Here is a 22,776-nt window from a genome sequence, read left to right as displayed (position 1 = left end):
GTGTGTGTGTGTGTGTGTGTGTGTACACACATGCATTTGGTATTCTTTCAGGGTTTGGTCTTTAAACAGATCGTACTGACATATATTTAATTCAGTTTCTCACTTTTTTCACTGCCAGCATATTTTTAATATCTCTGTTTTTATAAATATGGTCTCTCCACTTTCTGCCTGGTGCATCACTTACCCCTGGACCTCAGGGGCCCAGGTGACTCCGTCTCCTTGCCCTCTCAAACGCTGCTGGGATGTCATCCTCCCTACACGGATCTCTTAGTGGGTCTGTGCAGACTGGGAGGACTGTTGGGGGCTGGGATTCCCAGGTCATGACACCCTCCCTAGGTAGATTCTGCCACATTGTTCACGAATCTTCTGCACAACCCGTGAGGCATGAGAGGTTCTGTGTCCACTGATTCTTAATGTGTTCTCTGTATTTCTATGATACGGTGGGCGTGAACTGCTCTTTTGATTTTAATATTTACTTCCTTGACTTCAAGTTAGGTGAAGCAGTCCTTCATCCTCTTTAAGTTATGGTGTCTTTCTGTGAATTGCTCAACTATGTGCTTGGAATCGTCTTTTCTCCTGGGTTTTCTGCTTGCTGCACAGCTGATTGATGAGCAGTCTTTGTTCTTTGTTGGATGTTTTGTAGAGATGCCTCAGTCACCTACCCACCGACGCTGTTGGGTTCTTTCTTGAATAGAAATCCCTCATTTACAAAGAAGGGAGCTCTACTTATATTTGCATATTGTTTAAGAAATTATTTTCTCACTTAAAAATGCATAAAACATTCTCTTAAATTCTCTACAACTAGCCTTGTAGTTCTACCATCACAGCTACGTTTTTATCCACTAGCCCTTTATATCTATAACGAGAGAGAATTTCAATGTTAATTTTCAAAATGTAATTGGCCAATTTGCTAACTATATACTAAATATTCTTCTTACCCCCAATTAATTTGTGATTCTACTTTATTGTACAAAATTCCCATCTGCTCCTAGGTTCTATATCCTTTTCCCTTAATCTTTGTCTAGTCTTGCACTACTGCCCCACTGTTTCTGTTACTGTGACTTTGTACTACAACAATGTGTGGCAGGACAATTCCTTTCCCTCATTTTCCTTCAAACTTTACATTGCTGTCTGTGGACTTCTATTCTTTCATATAAATTCAAAAATTACTTTGTCAATTCCTCACATATTCACAAAATCAGGACTTTGGTTGGGAGACCCATAAATTTATGAGTGAATTCCGAGGAAATTGTATACAGACTTGTATGTTGTTATTCTATCTATGAACATGGTATATTATTTTATTTATATCTTCTATGTTCTGTAGTAGAATTTCAAGATTTTCTTGGTAAAGCTCTGAGTGAAAGGTTAATAAAATAGGTACTTGTCACTCCGTTTTTCTATATGCTTAACAAAACACTGTTGAAATCTTAATAACTTTTTGCTAATCTTGTTCCCAGAATGTGCTGTCCCCAACTGTGAACTGTTTGCTAATCTTGTTCCCAGAATGAGCTGTCCCCAACTGCCAAACTACAAAATGTAACTTCTCTCCCTGCCCTCTCTAAGGAAAGTATATAAGCTCTGCTTAAGCTGTTCTCAGGGCTCTATCTCTCTTTGCTATAGTGAGCTCTGAGCCCCAGCATGCTGGTCTCCAAATAAACCCTCCCTTCTGCTGTTGCATAAGACAGTCTCTTGTGGTCTCTTCCTCCGACGTTTCGCCAGACCCTTACATGAGTTCATTGTTTAATTATTAGACCCTTTATAGTTGTAGATGAAACCTTATTTATCTTTAATATTGCTTAATATTTCATTTTCTAATCAAGTTATTGCTGGTGTAGGAAAAGACTATTGTTTTTTTTAATTTATTTTTATTTTGTGGGTGCTTTACTACTGAGTACATCCCCAGTCCTTTTGTACTTTGAGACTGGGTCTTGCTAAATCCCTCAGGTGGTCCTCAAACTTGTGCTCCTCCTGCCTCAGCCTCCAAGTCACTGGGATTTCAGTGCACCACTCACCTTGCTATTGATCGTTTTAAACAGATGTTTTATCCTGAAACTTTGTTGAAAACTTTATCAAGATTCTGAATGACCCACAGCTTGGCATCTTCCTCTCCCAAAGAGTGGAAGGGAAGACCACCACTTCTCCAGCTCTCCAAGGATTAGCAGTGATCAAATAATCCATGAATCTGGAGGTCTCTCTGAGACTTGCTGAAACGAAGTCATTAGTTTGAAGAGAAGGAAGTCCATGGGCTGTAACTTGAAATGCTTGCATGAAGGGCATAAGTGGCCTAGGTGTAAGGCAACAGGAAGTGGTGGGGCCTGGGACAAGCCAGAAAGCACCGGCTCTATCCAAAAGGGAAGGATCTCTTCAGCCTCACCTACTTCTTGCCACCCAGTAGCAAAAGCCCAGGTTTTTCACACCTTTACATTTTTAAGGAGAACCTCATATGATGGATTATAACATGTTGGCAACTAATTAAAACTTTAAAAATTACCAGGTGGGCCCCCCAAAAAAATCATATCTATGGGTTAGATTTGTTTCCCAATCGACTGGCCCACAGCCTCTGGTTTAAGAATGTATGGAGTGGAGGGACAATAGGGCAGTAACCTACTGTCACCTTTGAACCTGGCCTTTCCGTTCCCTCTTTCCTTTCCACTCACTCTGCGCTGTGTTTTCTGGGCGGGTTTTTACTCCAGCCACTGGGACACCAGCTTTGGGGAACTTAGTCTAGAACTTAGGAGAGAAGGGGACGGTCAATGCAGGAGAAGGTGTGGGTTAGACCCAGAAGATTCAATCTTGAGGGGTCCCCAGAGAACGGAAGTGTAAGAGGGGTCTGAATTGACAATTAGTCCTCCAGCTTCACGGAGGCGGCTGGCCCCGGAGCTCTGCCCGCATTTCTAGCCTTGAGTGGACAACTGGAGCAGGCCAGGCTGGCTCCATGCGTCCACGGTCTGCACTTGAACCATCCTCTCCTGTTGTTCTAGGTGGGACAACAGGCTGATTGTCCCCAGTCCCTTAGAATGTGACGGTATTTGGAGATGGAGTCTTTAGAGAAGTGATGAAGGTAAAATGAGGTCCAGTGTCTGGACCTTAATCCAAAGGGACTGGGGAAGGATCTATTCATTATTAGAAGAGATTCGGGCCCACGCAGGGAAGACCATATGAAGACACCGAAGAAGACCATCTGCAAGCCAGGGAGAGGACATAGGAAGAACCACTCCTGCCAACACCTTGATCTTGGACTTCTGTCCCCCAGAAGTGTGATAAAATAAATTTCTGTTGTTTGAGCCCCTCAGTAAGTAGGGCTTTGTTATGGAAGCCCTCCTGAATGAATGCACTTGGGTTTCTTGGAAACTGGAGTACAGAGTTGGGTGTGAGGACTGTGGGGAAATCCTGTAAGTGAGGAGGATACAAATGGGCACAGTGAGAAGTTGGGTTCAGTGAGATAGAGCTCTGGAGTTGTTCTGAATTGAGGCATGGGGACAGTTTTCCCATAGGAATCATTCTCATGAAGGGAGACGGTATGATCTTACTCCCAGTGTCTGGAGACACTCTTGGCTGTCACAACTGGGGAAGGAGGAAGGAGTGAGGGAAGAGGGCAGTATGTGCTACTGGCCTATAGTGGGTTGAGGGCAGGATGCTGCTTAACATCCTGTCCTACAACACAGAGCCACTTGTCTCAAGTGTCAATAGTACTGAGACTGAAAAAGTCCTCCTGTATCAGCAGCCACAGGCTGCTCTTGCAAGGGCATACCTCAGGCAGATCCCACAGCTAAGGAAGATGCCCAGCAAGCAACCTAGGTTCCCAGCAGCTGGGGAGTGGAGTGTTTGCCTTGAAGAGTGGGGCAAAGAGCCCACTGTCTGGCCCCTGAGATTTCTTTTTCTAACAAATATAACAACCAACCATGTTCAGGGTACACACATGATCTCTGTTAAGCCTCGTGTGAAGCCCAAGAGGTGATAAGATACTCCTACTCCCATTTTATAGTACAAGAATCCGGGACCCAGAGAGTAATCAATGCCCGAGGTTACTGAGCCAGAAGGTTTCAGAACCGGAATTTGCACTCCGGACAGCTAGACTCCAAAGTCTGGCTCTTGTGCAAATCTCGAAGGCAACCTTTGTAAAACAGAGCAATTAACACAGCAGAAACAGGGCCAACTGCAGGCTTAACCTAGATTAACATAAAGCCCAGCCTCAGAGCAGCCAGAGGTCCCTGAACAATATGTGACACTGCAAACATCACGGGGCCAGACCTTGAGCTCAGGGTTCCTGGAAAGAAGTTTCCTGCCACCTTTATATCCACAATGATAATGGGTTACCAGAAATAATCTCTCATAAGGAGGACTTTTTCTTTCTTCTCTCTCTCTTTTTTTAATCCCACTTAGGGAGAATGCATGAACTTAGCACTTTGTATGATAACCGCAGAAACTATAAAAAAAGGGCACTTTCCAGTAGTCGATTGTATAAAAATAATTTTATTTACTACTGTAAATAAAGTAGTGCAAAGAGTAGTTTAACCCCACAATATTGCATTACTGATTTATTTTTACTACCTTAGCAGCATACAGTATAACGACACTCTGCTCTTCCTTGCCCTCTTATACACACACACACACACACACACACACACACACACACACGCACACCCCTATACAGACTCAGGCAGGCATCAGGGGTGGGGATGAGACTATGAGCTACAGGCTTGGTTTCTGCATATTCCGTTGTGGCCGGTCTATTCTAATGGGTAATTCATGGAGAAGACTACACTTAAATACTAAGAATTTTCTGGATGATATTTTATGGATTGCAATTGAAACATAAAAGATATCCAACAATGTCATCAAGTGGTTTGGAAGCACTATGACCCTAGAAAAATTCAAGGAGAAAAATGTAAACCAATTTACAAAGCCATTATCTTCCCTGCACTTCCAGCCACAAACTAGTTCTTTCAAGGTTCCTTATAACCTCTGGGTTTTGGAAGTCAAAGATTAAATTGGACTTTGAGGAGCAGGCTCTGGCAAACATGGGCACTGAAACATTATCTACCTTGTGCAAAAGTCAGTTTTCTGTTCTCTGATAAAAGAGAATGAACAAAGGACGAAGACTCTTCAAAATGCCTCTCTGTGTCAAAGAATCCAGATGAGCCACAAGCAAAACTGTGACTCCCCAAGCACACGATCACAAGAACAGAAGTTTATGGGGTCCAGTGAACCTCCCCAGATGTCCCTCTGACCAAGATGTTCCTTGGATTTCTTTGAGAACTTTTGGTATGACCACTGTCTGCTCTGGGTACTTCCTTGTAATTTGAGTTTTTTAAAAAAATCACACCAAGTGCAAAATTTGCATACAGTGGACAAGATTTTTAAGGTGTTTATCAGGGTAATGCTCTGGCCCTAGCCTCCCAATACCGGCTGTCGAAGGGATCATTGCTCAAGTGGAGAGACCTGGAGTGCACAGTTCACCCACGTGGCTCTGGGTTATTAGTGACTGTGGACTGGTCCTGGTCAGAGGCGTCGGCAGCGGAAGACACAGCTGAAGTTGCAGTGGAAGAGGAGGGGCCTGGGGGAGCCCGGGCTGGTGCTGGAGGAGAACCACTGGCTGCAGAGACACATGCACAACAGGGCTGAATATTCAGAACAGAACCTTTAAAACACCCAACCACACCCAGACTCTAGCAAGCCCGGGAGATGCTTCTAGCCTAGTGCCGCTGACACTAAGCTGAAGGCAACCTTGGAGTCATTCCCTAGGTTCTTGGAACTTTGGTGTCCCCTGCTGTAAAATGGTAGACTGGAATGGATGCACAAAGATCTCTGATGGTTCTGACAGCCTGGGAGTCTAAGTTACTGCATTTATGCCAGAACTTACAGGGCACAGGGCTTCTGGTCCACGTTCTACCCCCACCATGATGCAGACGCAGTGCCAGTCATACATCATAGCAAGCAATGAGAAAGGAGGGTCGTTTGACTCACACTCTTATTCCGTTTGGATGGTGTGCCAAACTCAAAGCTCGTTATTTAAATTCATGTGCATAAAGCTTGGGTCTAATGACTTAGCAGTCCGAAATCCTGAGGAGGCTGGGTCTCTACCAGTCCTAGCGAAGCTTATGGTTTTATACTTGGTGTCAGCAGTTTCTGAATGACAGTGATTCTGCCCCGAGAGGACAGCTGACAGTGCCTGGAGACATTTTTGGTTGTCATTCGCCTGGGGTGGGGTGGTACGGCTAGCAGATAGTGGACAGAGGCCATCCAACCCAAATGTCATCGGTGTTGAGCCTGATAAACCCTGCCTTAGGTGCTGAACCCAAGAAGAGCCCCCTGTTAAGACTGTGGGCCCTGGAACCTGTCTGCTTTGCTCTTTAACAGCTGTGTGACCTTGGCAAGTTACCTACCCCCTACTGCCAACCCCACCTGACAGTACCCCTACCTTCTGGAGCTTTTTCAGGGCTGAATGAGTTAATGCTTACAGAGTGCTTGGAACAGTGCCTGCTAGCACATGCTACGACTAGACCTGGTCACCGGGCCAGTGTATTAAGATGTCTTGATTTCAGGTGCATGGCTTCTAGGACTGATAAGAGATGGTGCATTTCTTTCTGGGATGCCTACCCCCCCCCCTTTTTTTTTGAGACCTCAATAGCCTGAGACAATGCATACAACAGTTTGCCTTTAAGCAGTGATATTAATTAAGCTCAGCAATATTTTTTTAGTCTTGTGCAGGTTTTAGTAAGTAGGAACACTTGTAAAGTTTCCCGAATGTCCACCCTGAAATGTGTAGATTTTAAAAAGATGTCACCACATACTGACAATCTGACTTCTAGATAAAACCTTTCAAGAGTCCATGCCCAAGTAGCTACGGTCATCTCCCAAGGAGGAGGGTGAGGAAGGGGCCCCTGAGTCCCTGGCTCTGTACAGGACTTCTGTAAGGACTTCTCCCTGGCTCCCCTCCCAATAGCTGCAGACTCTGTGGATGCAGAGATGTCCTGAAATAATACGACAGTGGCAGGGGGACCCCAGGGTGTTGTAGAATGCCGTGACATTTCTAGGGTCATTAAAACCATCACTCTGGCTGGTGATGTAGTGACTGCAATCTGGTGATGAGATGTAAAGACCATTTCGAGGCAATCAGGAGACCTGGTCTGGGCAAGTCTCATTTATCTGCCACTAGCTAATAATAAGTGACCTTAGCATAGGTACAGAATGGCAGATGTTTCCCTCTAAAGTGCTTGAATTTTGTGGGCCTGGCTTTCCCCACCTGTGAATCAGGGGCTTTGAGCAGATAGTGCCCAGACCCCCTCTGACCCTAGGACCCACCTGCCTGATGATCTCTGAGGAAGTTAACACGACACTAAAGCAAGTATTTTTAACTCAGGGACTGTGTAAATCACCATGGTAACAAGATAAATCAGCAATCAGTTTTCCAATTAAGACAAAAAATGCCAACGTGTAAATGTAGAAGGAACGCCTAATCAACTCGGCCACCACTTACACCTTCTGGTAAGAGCACAAAAGAAACGCTGGTGCTTCCACAGTCAGTTTATTACCGTGGAGTTAGGGACCTCGCTCCCCTCAGTGGGGGCCTGCAGTAGCTGCACAAGCCCCCCCCCATAGCCCATCCTATTTGTAAAGTGGCCCCTTTGTTTCTGCCCACCTGGATTGTGTGCTAATTTCATTACTGGACTTGGAGTCAAGGCAACCAGGAAAATAAGCGTGCTGTTTAAAAAATTACAGAGTATATTCCAGAGCCAAATAGAAGTGATTTGTGGATGACTGGCTGCCTGGGGGACCATTGCCTGCACATTAGTGAGAATAATCAGGAGCTGGCCCCACTGCAGCCGTGGCCACAGGCAGCTGCTGCCTGCTTTTGTATGGCTCTGGGTCTAAAAATGGTTTTTACATTTTTAAACGGGTGATCGAAAATTCAAAGAAGAGGAATATTTTGTGACATGGGGAGAATATATGAAATGTAAATGTGTCCACGGGAAAGTTTTGTCAGAAACCTGGCTGGAATGGCTTCTTCTGAGCGCTAGTGGCAGGATTGAGCTGTGACAGGGACACCCCTGAAAGCTGAAAATGTTTCTTACCTGACCCTTTATAGAAAAAAGATTGTTAACCCTTGTTGTAGAACATTGTTAGAAAGATGTCTGCAGGCCAGCTGACCAGATGTGGATGTAAAAGAATACAGGGGAACCCAGTGGGAACCTTCCCAAGAGGAGGTGCAAGGGAGAGGAGCTTGAAATCTTACGCTAAGATTTGGCTACTTCACTTTGCCGTGGGCTCAGCAGGGCCCTGTGCAGGTGTAAGATCACTGGTCACCTAAAATATAAGATTCTTTTTTTAAAGCACTGAAACAAAGGCACTGGCTCATCCATCAAGAGCACTAAAACCTTTCTTCCGAGTGGAGGTGCTGTGGGGTACCAAGGTGGGGCAGCCTTTGCGGAACCTCACCATGAAGTCTCCCCAGCTCAGGCTTCTGCTTTTCTCATGGGCACCAGGTTGTGGCATTTTACTTTAAGTAGCAATATCATTAACTGGAAGTTTAGAGAACAGGAAAAGAGTAGGGAAAGGCTTAGTTAATCTTGCTTATATTAGCTTACTCTTTTTTATTTTTTTGGTACTGAGGATTGAGCTCAGGGGCGCTTAACCACTGACTGAGCCACATCCCCAGCTGTTTACATTTTTTTATTTTAAGATACAGTTTTGCTAAGTTCCTTAGGGTCTTGCTAAGTTGCTGAGGCTGGTTTTGAACTTGTGATCCTCCTGCCTCAGCCTCCCAAGCCACTGGAATTATAGGCGTGCACCACTGTACCTGGCTCATCTGAACTCTTTAAGAGAACGGCAGGCTAACCACTTGGCTGGATAGGAAGCATTGGCTTACATGAGAAACGCACCAACCGGGCTGGCCTGGCCTTAGGTTCCTGATGGTACCTCAGAGCTGGTGGATCCATAAAGTTTATGCTGCTATTATAGGCTGGGTATCCCTTATCAGAAATGCTCAAACCCGGAAGTGTTTCAGACTGCAGATCTTTTTGGATCTTGGAATACTTGCACATACATGACATATCTTAGGGTGTGACTCAAGTCTAAGAATGAAATTCATGTATGTTCATAAAACCCTATTCACAGCCTGAAGGTCATCATATAGGATATTTTCAGGGCACCTGTGTTTTGACTGCGACCCATCACAGAAGGCAAAGGTGGAACTTTCCCTTTGGGGCATTATGTCAGTGCTCAAGAAGTTTCAGATTTTGGAGCCTTTCAGATTCTGGATGTCTTGGATGGGGACTCTCAATGGCCTTTAAGGAGGCAGGAGTCTGTCTTTGAAAGGTGGTTCCTGTTTTATCCCTCTGCCATCCCTTTGCCGTCCTTTGAGCAGCCCGCGGGCTCCAGGTCTTTTGCTTGGGGGGAGGTTTGGGGCAGGCAGAGGTGAACAAGGCTCTAGACATACTTCACTTTGGGATTTTTTTTGTTTTGATTTTTAAAGCCTGCTCCATTAGGGCGATTATGCTTGGCGTCCTTGACAGGGAGGGAGAGGGAGAGTGCTTTTGAGAGGAAGCGAGGCAGGGAAAAGAGTTTTCTGGAGTCTGGAAAGGGGCTGGGCCTGTCTGTGGCTGGACTGCAGCAGGCCCTCTCCTGGCCCCTGCAGCAATCTGCAGCAGGACTCAGAGCAAAGGCTGATGGGGCCAGACTTCAGCAAGAACTGGAGCTGCCAGGTGACCCATCCAAGGGACATCCGAGGGACCTAGAGGGACAGAGTAGATCTGGGGCCATGTGTGTTCTGTGCTTAGGCCAATCAAGTGCCCCTTGGGCTGTCCAAAACCAGGGACCTTTGCACTACTCCGTGAGGCCTTAGCCTCTGGAAAGAGAGAGCTCGAGGGAATGGAAGCCGGCGGACAGCGAGGTCCCTTGAAGGGGCCTTGAAGTGCCTCTTGCTGTTTCAGTGCTTTAAAAAAAGAACCTTATATTTTAGAAAGAGTCACACAGCACAGAAAAGCAGGCGGCTCTGGCAATGCTCTGCTACTGAGGCCAACCAAACTCCTGAAGTGCAGGCGCTACCTGGTTCAGCACGCTTCTATCACAGGTGAAACACTTGGGGGACATTCCCGGGGGCTCCCAGCTAATGTCGGTGGAATCCTCAGAACCATGTACGGTGTCGCCAGACTTGGTCCTCTCAGCTACGACAGGAGCAGGTGCACTGCTCTGCATGCTGTTTGACAGAAGAGGAACCTGAGGTGCAAGAGGCTCCCTCCCTCACCCAGAACCGCAGCCTGATTCTCACAGCGCTGGGGCTGCTCACTGCTGTCCTGCACCGCCAGCCTTCGGAACGCAGGACAGTTCCTTATGACAAAGGCTGTGGCGTGCTGGCTGTATATCCCAGAGCTGGCAACCCCAGCAGGAGAGTGAAGTGGGTTGGAGCTGGACACAGAATGGACGGCGAGAGCCTCCATGATGAATTGTTAATTTTTAGAAACAATTAAGGAAAAAAGGCAAATCATGACAAAGATGGCTGTCTTCTGGCAGCAAGTCTTCAGCAGTCCTGAGCCTTCTGCTGTCACAGGTTCAGCACTGTGCTTAGCCCCCGTCCCCACCCTACAGCTTTGGCCAGCCCCAGCTGCTGTCCTCCCCTTCTGTGGGGCAGGTCCTGGGCCCTTGGGTGCCATCAGCTCCCTGGAGAGACACTAGCAGCAGAAGCTTTGGCCCCTATCAGCCCAGCAGCTGCCCCTCCTCCCTCCTGTGTCTCTGTCACCTGCCACAGCACTCCCAAGGTCACCTGCTCTGCTGTGCTGATGAAGAACCTCCCTATTTCACGACTGACCGTTTGCACTTAGCATAAGTGCAAGTCACAGCAGGAACGTACCCAGTCCCTCACTCCCGATGTGACTTCTGTCGGGGTGGCAGGTGCCCCCGTGGGGCCCCCTTCTGTAAATGAGAGATTTTTTCCTTTGACTTCCGCCCTTACTGGCCAAAGTCCAGGCTGTGGAACAGCCATGTGGGCATCGCCTTGGAGCAGGTTAGAAACGCCCCCAGACCCCGAATCAGAACCTGCCTTTAATACAATCCTTGTGAGATTCCTGTGCACTTAAAACTAAGGAGCTAGAATTTACATACGGAAAAGGTTATTTTATTAGAACTGATTACTTTGGATTTCTTTATATTCCTGTTGTGGCCTTCTATTGGTGTAGGTTAATTATCAGGATTTCACTTCAAGTGGAAAAGTGTTCCAGAATATCCTTGTGTGAGGGAGCAGTGGGTTCAAGACAGTCGATAATCATTGTTTTAAAGTATTGTGATTCTGAAAAATTGTCGGCCACTCTGTGGCCCTACATTTCTCTTGCCTTTATTTGGACTTTGGGAAGCTATTTCACCTCTTGGGCCTCAGTTTCCTCATCTGTCTAATGAAGGGCAAAGGGTGAAATGGTTTTCAAGATTTTCTCTCGATTGGTCAAGAGGAAAGGAAGCAAGTGCCAGAAGAGGCAAACAAAAGAGTTGAAAAAAGCCAGGAAAATGTGTGAAAGAAGCGAGAAGACGCTGGCAGGGCCTGGAGGGACCGGGCGACCCGAGTGCGGAGACAGGAGAGGGGCCGCCTCTGATGGCAGCAATCCCCTCCGCCCATGAATTTTCATGGCCACCAGCTGGCACGGAATCATAAAGACGATTTCGGCGCCTCTGATGGAGCCACATTCGTAATCATCAGCACAATATTTCCACAGAGTCAAAATGACAAAGATAATTTGAAATGGAAAACAGTCAAGATGCAAAATAAATGTCTTCTACCTGGTGACAAATGCCGGGGTGTGGGGGGGAGAATGTGCGTGGGGGTGACTTATCGCCCAGCAGTGGAGGAGGCAGCCAGCCTGGGAGGACCTGGAAGGGCTGCCTGTGACTCCTCAGGCAAAGCAGGGAGGTGATCGGGGACAGCAAGGGCCTTGTTCCTTTCGCTGTTCATTGTCTGCTACACAAATAACGGCTAGGCCCAGGCTCCGGGGCCTTTCTCACCCTAATCGACCCATTTGTGAATGTCACTGTTGGCCTTTGTGAGTCACCATGTCCTTCTGGAACCATCCAAGATGGCGAGAAGCTGGAGTTCTCACAAGAGGCATCCGTAGGTTTGAGTACCTGGGAGGTGGGAGCTGCTGGGCAGGACAGGGTGGGTCCCCCCACTCAGCCGACAGCGCAACGGGGGAAAATGAGTAGCTCACACTTATCCAGAGGGCCATGGATGCCAGAGAAGGAAAGAGCAGGCTTCGAACTACATGTGTCTTTCCAGCAGTGTGGTGCATTCAGCCCCTCCCCACACCCACGGCAGAATCTGCGTTTAATATTATTCCTGCAGGATTCGTGCACCCATTAAAATTCAGAAGCACTAGGCTAAAATTTTACATATGGAAATGGATAATATTTTATTATAATTTTAAACATTTCCCTTTATATCACGATTAGGGCATCTTGTCAGTTCACTTTTCTTTTTCATATTTTATCTCTCGGGAAGTAGCGAGTGTTAGATGAATAAGAAATTGGGAGATCAGTTAGGTTAAGTAACTCACCAGAAGTCACACAGCTAATGAGTAGCCAAGTCTGGACTTTAAGCCCAAATAGAAGTGACTGGGACATCGCTCCCTTAACTACCAACTCAACTCAGAAAAGTAACAGTGATTCAGTGGAAACACAGCTAGGTGACGTCCTCCTCGGCCCCTCCCTTCATGTCCCCGTGGCTGGGGAGGTTTGTGCGCTGTGTATTTGCTTGTCTCCTCACGCCTTTGCTTATTGGACTGGAACAAAATGGAAGGCCTAATGCAGGAGGGGCTTTTGAGCTCGGTTTGCAGAGGTACAATTTTGCTAGACGATGTATTTTCAACAGGAGAGGATATTTTGGTTCCATTTCTTTCAGCTTTTTAAAAAATCCTCACTTTGAAAAATCTATTAGTTTTGTGACCTCCTGGCAACCAGGGAGTATGATACGCTCCTGGGGGGTCCCCATGCTGTGCATGCCCAAGCTGAAGTCGGGCAGTGGCACTGTGAGGGTGTGGGGAGGGAGTGCCCTCCCTCCCCCGGACGCGGTGGCTTTGAGAAGGCTTTACCTGAGACGTCCCGGAAGTGCTGCACTGTCCCAGCGATCACCACGGACAGCAGGAAGGTTCCCAGAAAGTAGATCTGCAGACACCAGAACCACGCCTCAGATGACTGACCCAGGCAGGGGCCACAGGGCAGGGCTGCGGGGACGGTACCTACCAGGGCAGAGTGCAGGACAGCGCCCCAGATAAGCCGCAGGTGGAGGTACCCCCAGGCCAGGGAGCAGGGGCTGAAGGACTCCTCGCTGCTGTGGCTCCAGCACCTGCCGACAAAGCCAGCCTCCGTCAGGTGGGCGACTTGGTGGCCCTTCCCACGACCGGCCTCTCCAGAGCTCACACCTGCACGCCTCTGCTCTTGCACACGCGAGCACACTCGCAGTGAGGGGGGTGGGAGCAAAGGCACTTCAGTACTCTGCGCCTCACCTGGATTTCTGAGATCCTCGAAGAAATCTGAGGAAAAGGTCACTTGCACCCTTCGCTAGGAAGGATCACACGGAGCAAGGGGCCTGTTAGAACAGCATTTCTGTTGGAGTGTCTGTCCAAAGTCCAGAGACAGGAAGGCCTCCCTATCTTTCAGAATCAGATGCCTGGCTTTTTTTTTTTTTTTTTTTTCCACTGTCATGGAAAACCTTGGTCAGCACTTGAACTTCAGATCAAGCACATTGTATATCATGAGCCTCAGAGACTGGAAAAGGAAGACACGTGGCTTTGGCTAACTGTTCACTACTAGAAGCAAATCCTGGGCCCTTTCTCTAACAATTGACATCACAAAATAAGAACTGAATCAAGAAACAACTCCCACCTCCTTGGGTCCCCCAGATGCCATGGCATAAAGGCATCTCTGAACTCACCGTTCGTATAGTTCCCGGAGAATGGAGATGTTACTAGAATGGAGTGATGGGTCAATTTCCAGGAAATCCAAAATATGGTGTGGGATGATAGCACCTTCCTCAATTAGCAGGGCCAGGTTAAAAAATCCCTAAAGGTAAGGCACAAATGAAACCCAGACACACACCCTTCATCAGCATGTAAACTTTTAAAACCTCTACATATTTTTTCCCAGCCCCTATAGCCAGATGGTTTAGTCATCTTCATTGATGAATTGTTTCCCTAAATATATGCATCTCAGAAATTTATTTGCAAGAGAACCGGGAGGCTTTCAAAGGATGCTGCGTCCCATCTGCTCAGCAGCCAGTCAACCGGAAGGTCTGTCCTTTCCTGTTCGCGCTCTCAAAACAGAACGCACTGCAAAACCAGAGCACCGTGTTGGAGGCGATGTCCATCACGGACGGTGGCCTCGGTCACCATCAAATCTGACAAAATATTTCTGTGGCTGCACGCTACCTGTGACTGACATTCTAAGGTCAAGCGTGTCAGAGTCACAGACGGCACTTGCCTCAGCTCTCCTGGGTCAGCGTGGAAAACCTCATGATTTCTGTTGGCACAGACCTCCGCATGTGCGTTTCCCGGCTCTTCCTTGGTACCTTATTCTTGACCCTCAGGGTGGGCCCACCTTAATGGACTGTGCAGATCCTGGTTCAGGAGCCCGGCAGTGGAAATGGGTCCCACAAGATGGGTGCCACAATGCCAGCTGGAGGTCACTGGCCATCATGAGCTGAGCATGCGGCCAGACCACAAAGCCAGCAAAACATGAGTGGGGCTCACCACGAGGAGCCTTTCCAATGGAGCTGGACTGTGGCCCTTCCAGGAATCCATGGTCATGTTTGAATGGCTCCCGTCCTCCCTCTGCCTTGCCCTTTAGCTGCCAAGACCACAATCTAAATGAAAATCACGAACTTCCAAGTTGCACAACCGGGACTCTGGAGAGCATCCTGCATGGCCACCATGAAGACATAAAACAGTCACATTTTCTGAGTGCTTGCTGTATGCGAGGCCTCACTCTTTTGTGTATATTCACTTAATCCTCACAACAAGGAGTCGAGATGACACTACTATCCTGTTTTACAGATTGAGAAGCTGAGGCACAGAGAGGTTAAAGAACTTGCCCTTGATCACACAGCTGGAAAGTGGCAGAGCTGAGATTCAAATATAAGCAGATGGTGGGGTCCAGGTTCTCTAACCTCCACCATGTTGTCAAATAACCTCTAAGTGGATTTAAATGTTAAGTATCTTTAAGACGTACACACACACACACACACACACACACACACACACACACACAGCAGCAGCAGCAGCAGAGCACCAGATATTCTCTTCTCTTTGAAAAGAAGATACTCTTAAAACTTGAAGTCTTAGCAGAAAAATGACTTTGTAACATTTTAAAGGTTCTTCTAATCAGTGGAAACATATTATGAGAATAAGTGGTAAAATAGTCTGGGGAATATTTGTATGCAATGTAATAGCTTTAAGGTTCATTATCTACTAAGCAAATAAATAAAGAACTAATTATGGCTTGAAGAAAAAAAAAAGAATGAAGACTCCAGTAGATAAAGACTAAGAATAGAGGATTCACCTAAGATGTGAAGACCAAACGACCATCAGCAAGTACAGGTAAAGGTGTCTGTCCTCACTAATCATTAAATAAATGCCATTCAAAACAACAAGGAAGCATTAATTTGCAGTTGTCCCATTTGCAAAACTCAATCGTCCAGGGCCGACAGGATTTCAGGCGAGGCATCCATCAGAAAACGGCTTCAGAAAGCAGCTCCACGGCGTGCCATAGCGGAACCGTAGAGGCACTGGGACCGTGTGCCTCCCTAATGCCGTCTCAGAATATAAATTATTCAAGTGAAAAGACGCGAAAGTGCTCAGGGCAGCATTAGCCGTGGCCGCTGCCCCCTGGCAAGCAGCCTCCACGTCTTCCTGGGTCGACTCTGAGCCCCACGAAGGCAGGAGGTTGATTTTCACCTCGTGCCCTGCCACTAAGCATGGCCTCAGACGTGGCGGGACGGGACACAGATGGGCTGAATCAGTGGACAAGCCAGCGACGGCAAGCAGCAGCGCCCGGCAGCAGGCAAAGCCCTGCAGCTCAGCAGAATGTGGGGTGCCTGAGAGCAGCGAGCAGAGAGACCAAGAAGACCACAGGGCGGTCCGAGTGGCCCGCACACTAGAGGTCACCTTGCAGGTGCATGTGCCAGTGAGCAGGGACCAGAAGTGACACAAGGACATGAAGAAGGAAAAGCCTCTGCTGTGTAATGAAGGATCTTTTGATTTTTTTTCTTTAAATGTTATCCCTTATTGTTTTTGAAGCATTGTCTTCCTAAAAAAGTGATCATCAAAAATGAAAACCAAATTATCCAGGCTTCATTTAAAATGATGGCCAATATCATCTAAGGGAGTTTGTTTCTGTACAAATCCCTGTAGCAGAAACTTCTACTTCATTCCAGAAGAAATAGCACATCACGCTCCAGTTAGCATCCTGGGTGTCAGGGCTCAGAACTGGACACAGCACCTCACTTAATCCTCACCTCCAAGGAGAGGATGCTGTCATCTTCCCAGTAAACAGACGAGAAATGGAGTCTCAGAGATTTAGTGACTCCCCATACACAAGCAGCTGTGAGTGGAGAGATGTAGGATCTTAACCCTGGGGACCAACCCCTCCCATGTAATATCCCCACTAAGAAAAAAGAAGGGTGGGGGAAGCCAAGGTGAGGATGAGTCTCCAACTTCCGCTCTATGATCAGACTCTAGAGCATAGTCGGAAACTATTCCAGTTTCCACTGCAAAAAAACCTGCCCTGAGATCCTCAGAGAGATCCCAATTAGCAAATGGAGAGGGAAGGAGGCAAGTGAGAACTATCATTAGTCCTAATAGTGGTTGCAGGCACCATCTATTAAAATTCATAGGCAAAAATTTTGAGGACAAGCAGCATATCTGCATAGTCTCAAACTATCTCCCCAAGATATTTATAAATTAGAAATGAAACAACGTTAACTTTACAGTGGAGAAACCCAACAGAAACCAGAGACGCTTAACCTCACCAGGGACGAGAGTCACTGACACCACACAGCCCCGACGTGACGCGCCAAGGACACGTGACATCTCTACCATTCCTGCCCCAAACAGCCTCAGCCGGTTCATGAAAAAAACAGGCTCAAAAATGTCCAACCACTTGATGAGAGTGAAAGATGAGAAAGCAACTAGGTGTAATGTGGGACCTTGCACTGAATCCCAGAACAGAGAAAGGGTATCAGTGGACAAACGTGAAATCCAAATAGTATGAAGAGTGGGTACGGATATTGACAGTGGCCTGGTGGCCATGCAGGAAGTTCACGTTAAAAGAAGCTGGGGGGAGGTGTATGGGGATGCTCTGAGTCTCTTTTGCAACTTTTCTATAAGCCTAAAGTGATTTTAAAATAAGAAGCTTCAAAAAAAGTCATTGAGAAAAAATCCTGTCACTTAAGTATTGAGCTCAATCGCACATGGAAAGCACGTCCTGGAACAGCCACTCTTCTAGATCCTTGAGTTTCTATCTGTGAGGTATTTTGACAGAATTCAGTAGAAAACTCCTCAGGATTGGGGCCAGAGATCCAGGTTTAGGCTCTGGCTGTTCTATTTTTTACCTGATTATTTGGCCTGGAACAATTCATTACCTTGCTGTGGCTCTAACTATGACATAGATATAAAATCTCCAGCTCCATAGGATTGCTTGGGGAACACAGTAGGCGCTCAATCAAGGTTCCCCAGGTCCTCATGGAGTTGTCTGAAGGACGTGTGAACGTGCATGGACAAAGACCAGATCATGCTGTGGACGTACACAGAGAAGACTGCTAGGTCTCCGGGCCTTCAGAGCAGGCTTCGCTGGTTTTACCTGGGAGTCTCCCTCCAGCGCGGCCTGGGCGTACATCTGTACAGACAATTCAAGGTCTTGTGACTGGTTTTGGTGGCCATAGTAGTACAGGTCTCCCATTTTCAAATATGCTGCAGAACACAAAACATATCCACTTGTCAAGCAGTTTTATTTTAGGCTAACATTGTCAATTACTGGGCCATTCACTCAACAGAGTGTATCCTATTAAAATTTGAATGCAGAATATTTTTAGGTTTCCTTTCTGTGTCAGGAGAAAACAAAAAAGATTTTCTTTTCTTCCTTCTTTCCTTCCTTCCTTCCTTCCTTCCTTCCTTCCTTCCTTCCTTCCTTCCTTCCTTCCTTCCTTTCTTTCTTTCTTTCTTTTTTTCCTGGAGCACCCTATCTAGACACTTTCCATGCTCCAGGTAGCTCCCCTGAGCAGATCTGTTTGAGACTGTCTGACAGCGAACTCAGCCCAGCGGCCAAGGTTGTCCCTGGCCCTCTATTCCACATCTGAAATGCTGCTGCTGTGTTTGATGTGTCTCCTATCTCTTAGCTTTGCGTTAGCCGCGTGTTTCATGTTTACTTTGAGGAAAACATTTGAGAGCATAGGTGTCCGTCAATATCCAATCAGAAAATCCAGAATCCACCTTGGGTAGCTCAAAGAGGGATTTTTATCATGGGAAAGTAGATGCCTGGGTACCGGAAGAGACAGAGGCAAGTGGGAGATGGAAGGAAGCTACTGTCACCTACTAGGCTGGGGAAGTGGGGGTGGCTGTGAGGTTCCCAGAGCTTCCCAGTCCCTGGGAGCTGGACCAGAGAGGGCGGAGTTACCAGGCAGGGGCTGGAACCATGGGACATGTGGCCACTGGCAGAAAACTGGTGAAAAACAGAGAGATGGGAAGAGAGAGCTGGGCTTCCCCCCTCCTCCCACTCTGCAGCCTTCCCTGGTGCCCACCACTGGTGATGCCCATCAGAAGCCTCTGGGACAGGGGCCTGGCACTGCATTCCTGGTGGCCACCCCCTCCCACAGACAGCAGAGCAGAGCACAGGGCTGGCTGGGAACACATCTGAGGGCAAAAAGCAAATGACAGGCCAGGGTGGCCCTTTATAGTAGGATGGCTTTTGCGTTCTCTTGGTTTGAAGGTGGGTCTGGTGAGTGGGATAAGGTGCCTGAGTGCCCTGCAGGGGCTAAGAGCAGGTTAGCCAGGGCCTTAATAGCAGAGATTTTTCACTTTCATTCCTAATTGTTTAGAAATATCACACTTCACACCACACTGTTAGATGTTCCCTGTTACTAAAGATTAAAAGCCTCTAACGCTGTTTAGCACCGTTTTTTCTATACATACCAAATGAAGGAGCATCGATTTGAAAAACAGAGAAATTATAGTATCTCCAAACACAATTAACACCCAAGTATCTCCTGGCCAGGTCCTAAGAGGTAAAGGAGAGAGAAAAAGTTAATTCATTAATATTTTGGCCAAGTGACTAATTTTGCTTTGGTAAAGCTTAATTCATTATCTTTAACCTTACAGCTTCTGCTTGCAGAAGAATCCATTTACTTACCGGCCTTTCCTCACAGATGTGTGCTAAATTTGTCTGTGACACTTCAATTCCAGTTTCTGCTGCTAAAACATAATACAGCAAAGCTTCATGCCTAAAAATAGATGATTAATAATAAATTTCATATAGTGGCTCTTACTAATATTCAGAGAGCTTTATATTCAAACATAAGAGGGTACAAAATAAGCAGTTTTTTAAAACCACAAAATCATGAGTTTTTTTTTCTTTTTAAATAAATACTGTTGTTAAAAATACTGCATGCACTGATTTATTTCCTATCTTAAAGGCTGAGCTCCCAGATAAGGCTGGGGACCTAGTTGGTACAACAGCTACCTCTACTGGCCGAGAGGGGTGCGGAACGCTGGCTGGGGACTTGTCCTTTAGTCTTTGGTTCTTGAATCTTTCCTTCCTCGCTTAGAGGAGATGAGTGGTATTAAGAAAAAACCCTGGGCTTTACAGTCCCCTGTTTTGTGAAAGGCTTTGCAGGACTTAGGATTCGGAACAAGCTTAATTAAAGCTGAGCTTGTGTCATGCATTAGAAGTTTGGCAAAGAAGAAGCAGTTTACAAGGGATTGATGACAGTGGCCAAAACACATGAAAAATAAATGCCCGACACCAGTAGCGACTGAGCAAGTGCAAAACAAAGAGAGATCACTTTTCATCAGTTGAAAGATGGGCACAAGATTCACTGATGGCACAATGGCAAGGACCCAGAGAAATGCACACACTCCCGTGCCCGCGGTGGAGGGCCAGTGGGTGCAGTGGTTCTGGGGTCAAGGAAGGAAGTCTGAGAATTCACACACCATTTGTGCCTACCGCTTTCCCTTGGGGGTTTATTCCAAAGAAACCAGATATGTGCAAGGATCCCGTTGCCAAGGGATTTGTGATAGGGCTATTGGCAAAAGCTGCTACATCAAACAAACTCGAAACAAATACCTGAAAGTCACTGACTAGGCTCAGTGAACCTCGTGCAGCCACATTCAGATGTGGCCAATAAAGACAATGTCATGGAAGAATATTGAAAATACTTGTGCAAAACCTTATAATTAGTACCCCAAAAAGGCAGAACATAAAATTGCATCCCACTTTTGCAAAACACAAATGGAATATGCACATATGCATACACCTGTAAATACATATATGTAGAAGAATAAATTCTAAAAACTATCCACCAAATGTTAACAATACTAATCTCTACATGGTTAGAATGCAGTAATTTCTATTTCTTCCTTTTAACTATCTGATTTCCTCAATTTTCTATGTTACCCAGTTTGTGCATAAAATTTGATTTTCACAATAAGTAGTTGTTTCTAAAGCTTATTTTTCATTTTAAGTAGTTGACACAATGATGCTTTCTTAATTTGAGCCCCACCCAGAAGCTGGTTTAGGGAAGGATGGGCGAGAGAAAATGAGGTAACAGATTCTGAAATCACCTTTCTACAGTGCTCAAAGCACCTACTGAGAGACTATTTCATGGAGACATACAGAGATGGCTGGGAATCAAATTAGGACAGGCAGACCTTCCGTGAGACAGGCTGCAGGTCATGGGACACATGGCTTCTGAATGAGTCAGTTCCCAGCCTCTGAGATACCTAAGGTGGCTGACCAATTAGCTGTGACTCATGCTAAACAGAGACAAGGTCAGCTAAGCAGTGTCCCCTGCTCAGGCAGTCAGATCACAAGGCCACTCTGCAGGTGCAAACACCACTGAAAAGATGCCTAGGGACTTTGTTACACAGGCTGCAAAAATCATTTGGGGGCATCAGAATCCTCAGAGCTCACCTGACACCAAAGAGGCACCACAGGGAGGTCCTGCAGAAGGTCCCCATCCTTTTATAACAGAACCCTGTTCCCAAGGTCTCAAAACCTCAAATTTCTTCACATACATATGAACACCCATTAGTGTCTCAGTCTCTACCAGGGATGCTTGAGGAAAGGAGATGGGGCAGACCAGTCCCCCAAAGTCCAGTACTGAGCCAATGCCCTGAGCTGCCATGACCAGCTAGTATGTGGCTCAGATTACCGAAGTGTCGCCCAAGGAGTTCTTGGACAGCAGAAAAACAGCCAAACTGGCTGCTAGAACTGAGGGGTGGGGTGAGAGCTGGTGGTTGACACTGTCAGCAGGCTCACTTAGAGAAGCTTCCTAAGACAATCTCTTGCCTCTCAAGTAACCTTGGCAGTAGGGGAGGGACAGGTTTCATAGGAAGACTTCTATTGTTCAATTATTACATAGACTGGGAGGAAACACTGTAGAATTCTTAAGCTTTTCCATCAAGGGAGAAACTAAATCCATCCAAACGAGATGTCTAAAAACATTGCTGTCAACTCCTCCTGGTTGCATCCATCACCCAGGCCTGTGCATGCTGATGTCACCACCACCCACTTTTATATAGTGAAAGACTAGGCTCTAAAAGGGGGATTGACGCTTCCCAGACCAGACTCCCCAGCTTGTTAAAGCTTGGAGACATGACACCTATCAGAGGCCCGACCCACATGCAGCCTCCCGGCACTACTTAACTGTGTGTTTCAACAGAAACCACCTGAAAGTATTAATTACAGATATTTCTACACTTATATTCTGGAACAAACATTTACTCAGCACTTGATAATTGCAGGAAGCCCAAACACAGACCTCAAAATGCTCCTGTCTTCCCATTAATTTCTTCAAACTTTAGAAAGATGACCCAAGCTTCAAGTTTTATCTCCAATGCACCAAGTGGATTGTCTTCCAGACAGACAATGTTGTTAAAGATGGGGAATAAACGCAAGAAGGAGGGGATTTATAGGAATGAATTTAGAGGCACATTTGCTTCCCTCTCATTTTCAGACCACAGACAGACATTCCTAGCACTTTTATAATGATAGGTCTTAATAATCAATTCTTGGACCCCTTGCTGTGAATTGTGAATTTGAATACCTCTGAGCAGTTGCTGGAACAATTATATTACTTCCTCTGTGCTCTTTTCTTCTAATGCCTCAGGCAGTTCAGATGGGAAAGAGAAAAAAAAGAGAAAAAAAAGTCCTGAGGTCTCGGTGGAATTCACTGCAAAAAGGTGAATCTCTTTCAACTGGAACTTTGCATGTCTACTTCTCTCGCCTCAAGTCCACTAGAAGCGGCTAACCTCTGGGGTTAAGTATTCTGGGTACATTTAAGACAAAGCACAATAAAACAGTAGCTCGTAGATAAAACACACATAAGGAGGAGAGAAATGAAACATGACAGCCGGCCTTTCCCTGCTAAGGCGGCTGGTGTCCGAGGACAGCCTCAGGCATGACAACATCATCTTCTGTCTTACGCTGATCCAGCAAAAAGCCCCTTTCTCCATCACGCTCCTCTTTACGCTCCCCCACATAAATCTTGGAACAACACAGGAAGGCAGAAGCTCATCAAACTGACAC

General features: G+C 46.5%; 1 protein-coding gene across 1 annotated transcript in view; it reads right to left on the bottom strand.

Moving 5' to 3' along the window:
• Positions 1-4,508: 4,508 nt before the first annotated feature.
• Sel1l3 (SEL1L family member 3) overlaps positions 4,509-22,776 on the bottom strand; it is a 97,808-nt gene continuing 79,540 nt past the window's right edge. The window contains exons 18-24 of the mRNA XM_026403106.2: positions 19,381-19,471; positions 19,164-19,248; positions 17,836-17,945; positions 13,916-14,043; positions 13,225-13,327; positions 13,074-13,146; positions 4,509-5,599 (exon numbers count right to left, since the gene is read on the bottom strand). Of these exons, the coding sequence (XP_026258891.2) occupies positions 5,460-5,599; positions 13,074-13,146; positions 13,225-13,327; positions 13,916-14,043; positions 17,836-17,945; positions 19,164-19,248; positions 19,381-19,471 (730 nt within the window). The 3' untranslated portion in view covers positions 4,509-5,459. The remainder of the gene's footprint in view (positions 5,600-13,073; positions 13,147-13,224; positions 13,328-13,915; positions 14,044-17,835; positions 17,946-19,163; positions 19,249-19,380; positions 19,472-22,776) is intronic.

This window comes from Urocitellus parryii, chromosome 10 (genome assembly GCF_045843805.1).
Source record: "Urocitellus parryii isolate mUroPar1 chromosome 10, mUroPar1.hap1, whole genome shotgun sequence".
NCBI classification, from domain to species: Eukaryota; Metazoa; Chordata; class Mammalia; order Rodentia; family Sciuridae; genus Urocitellus; species Urocitellus parryii.
Note: the sequence above shows the minus strand (reverse complement) of the source record. Positions and strands in the feature narration are given on the sequence as shown.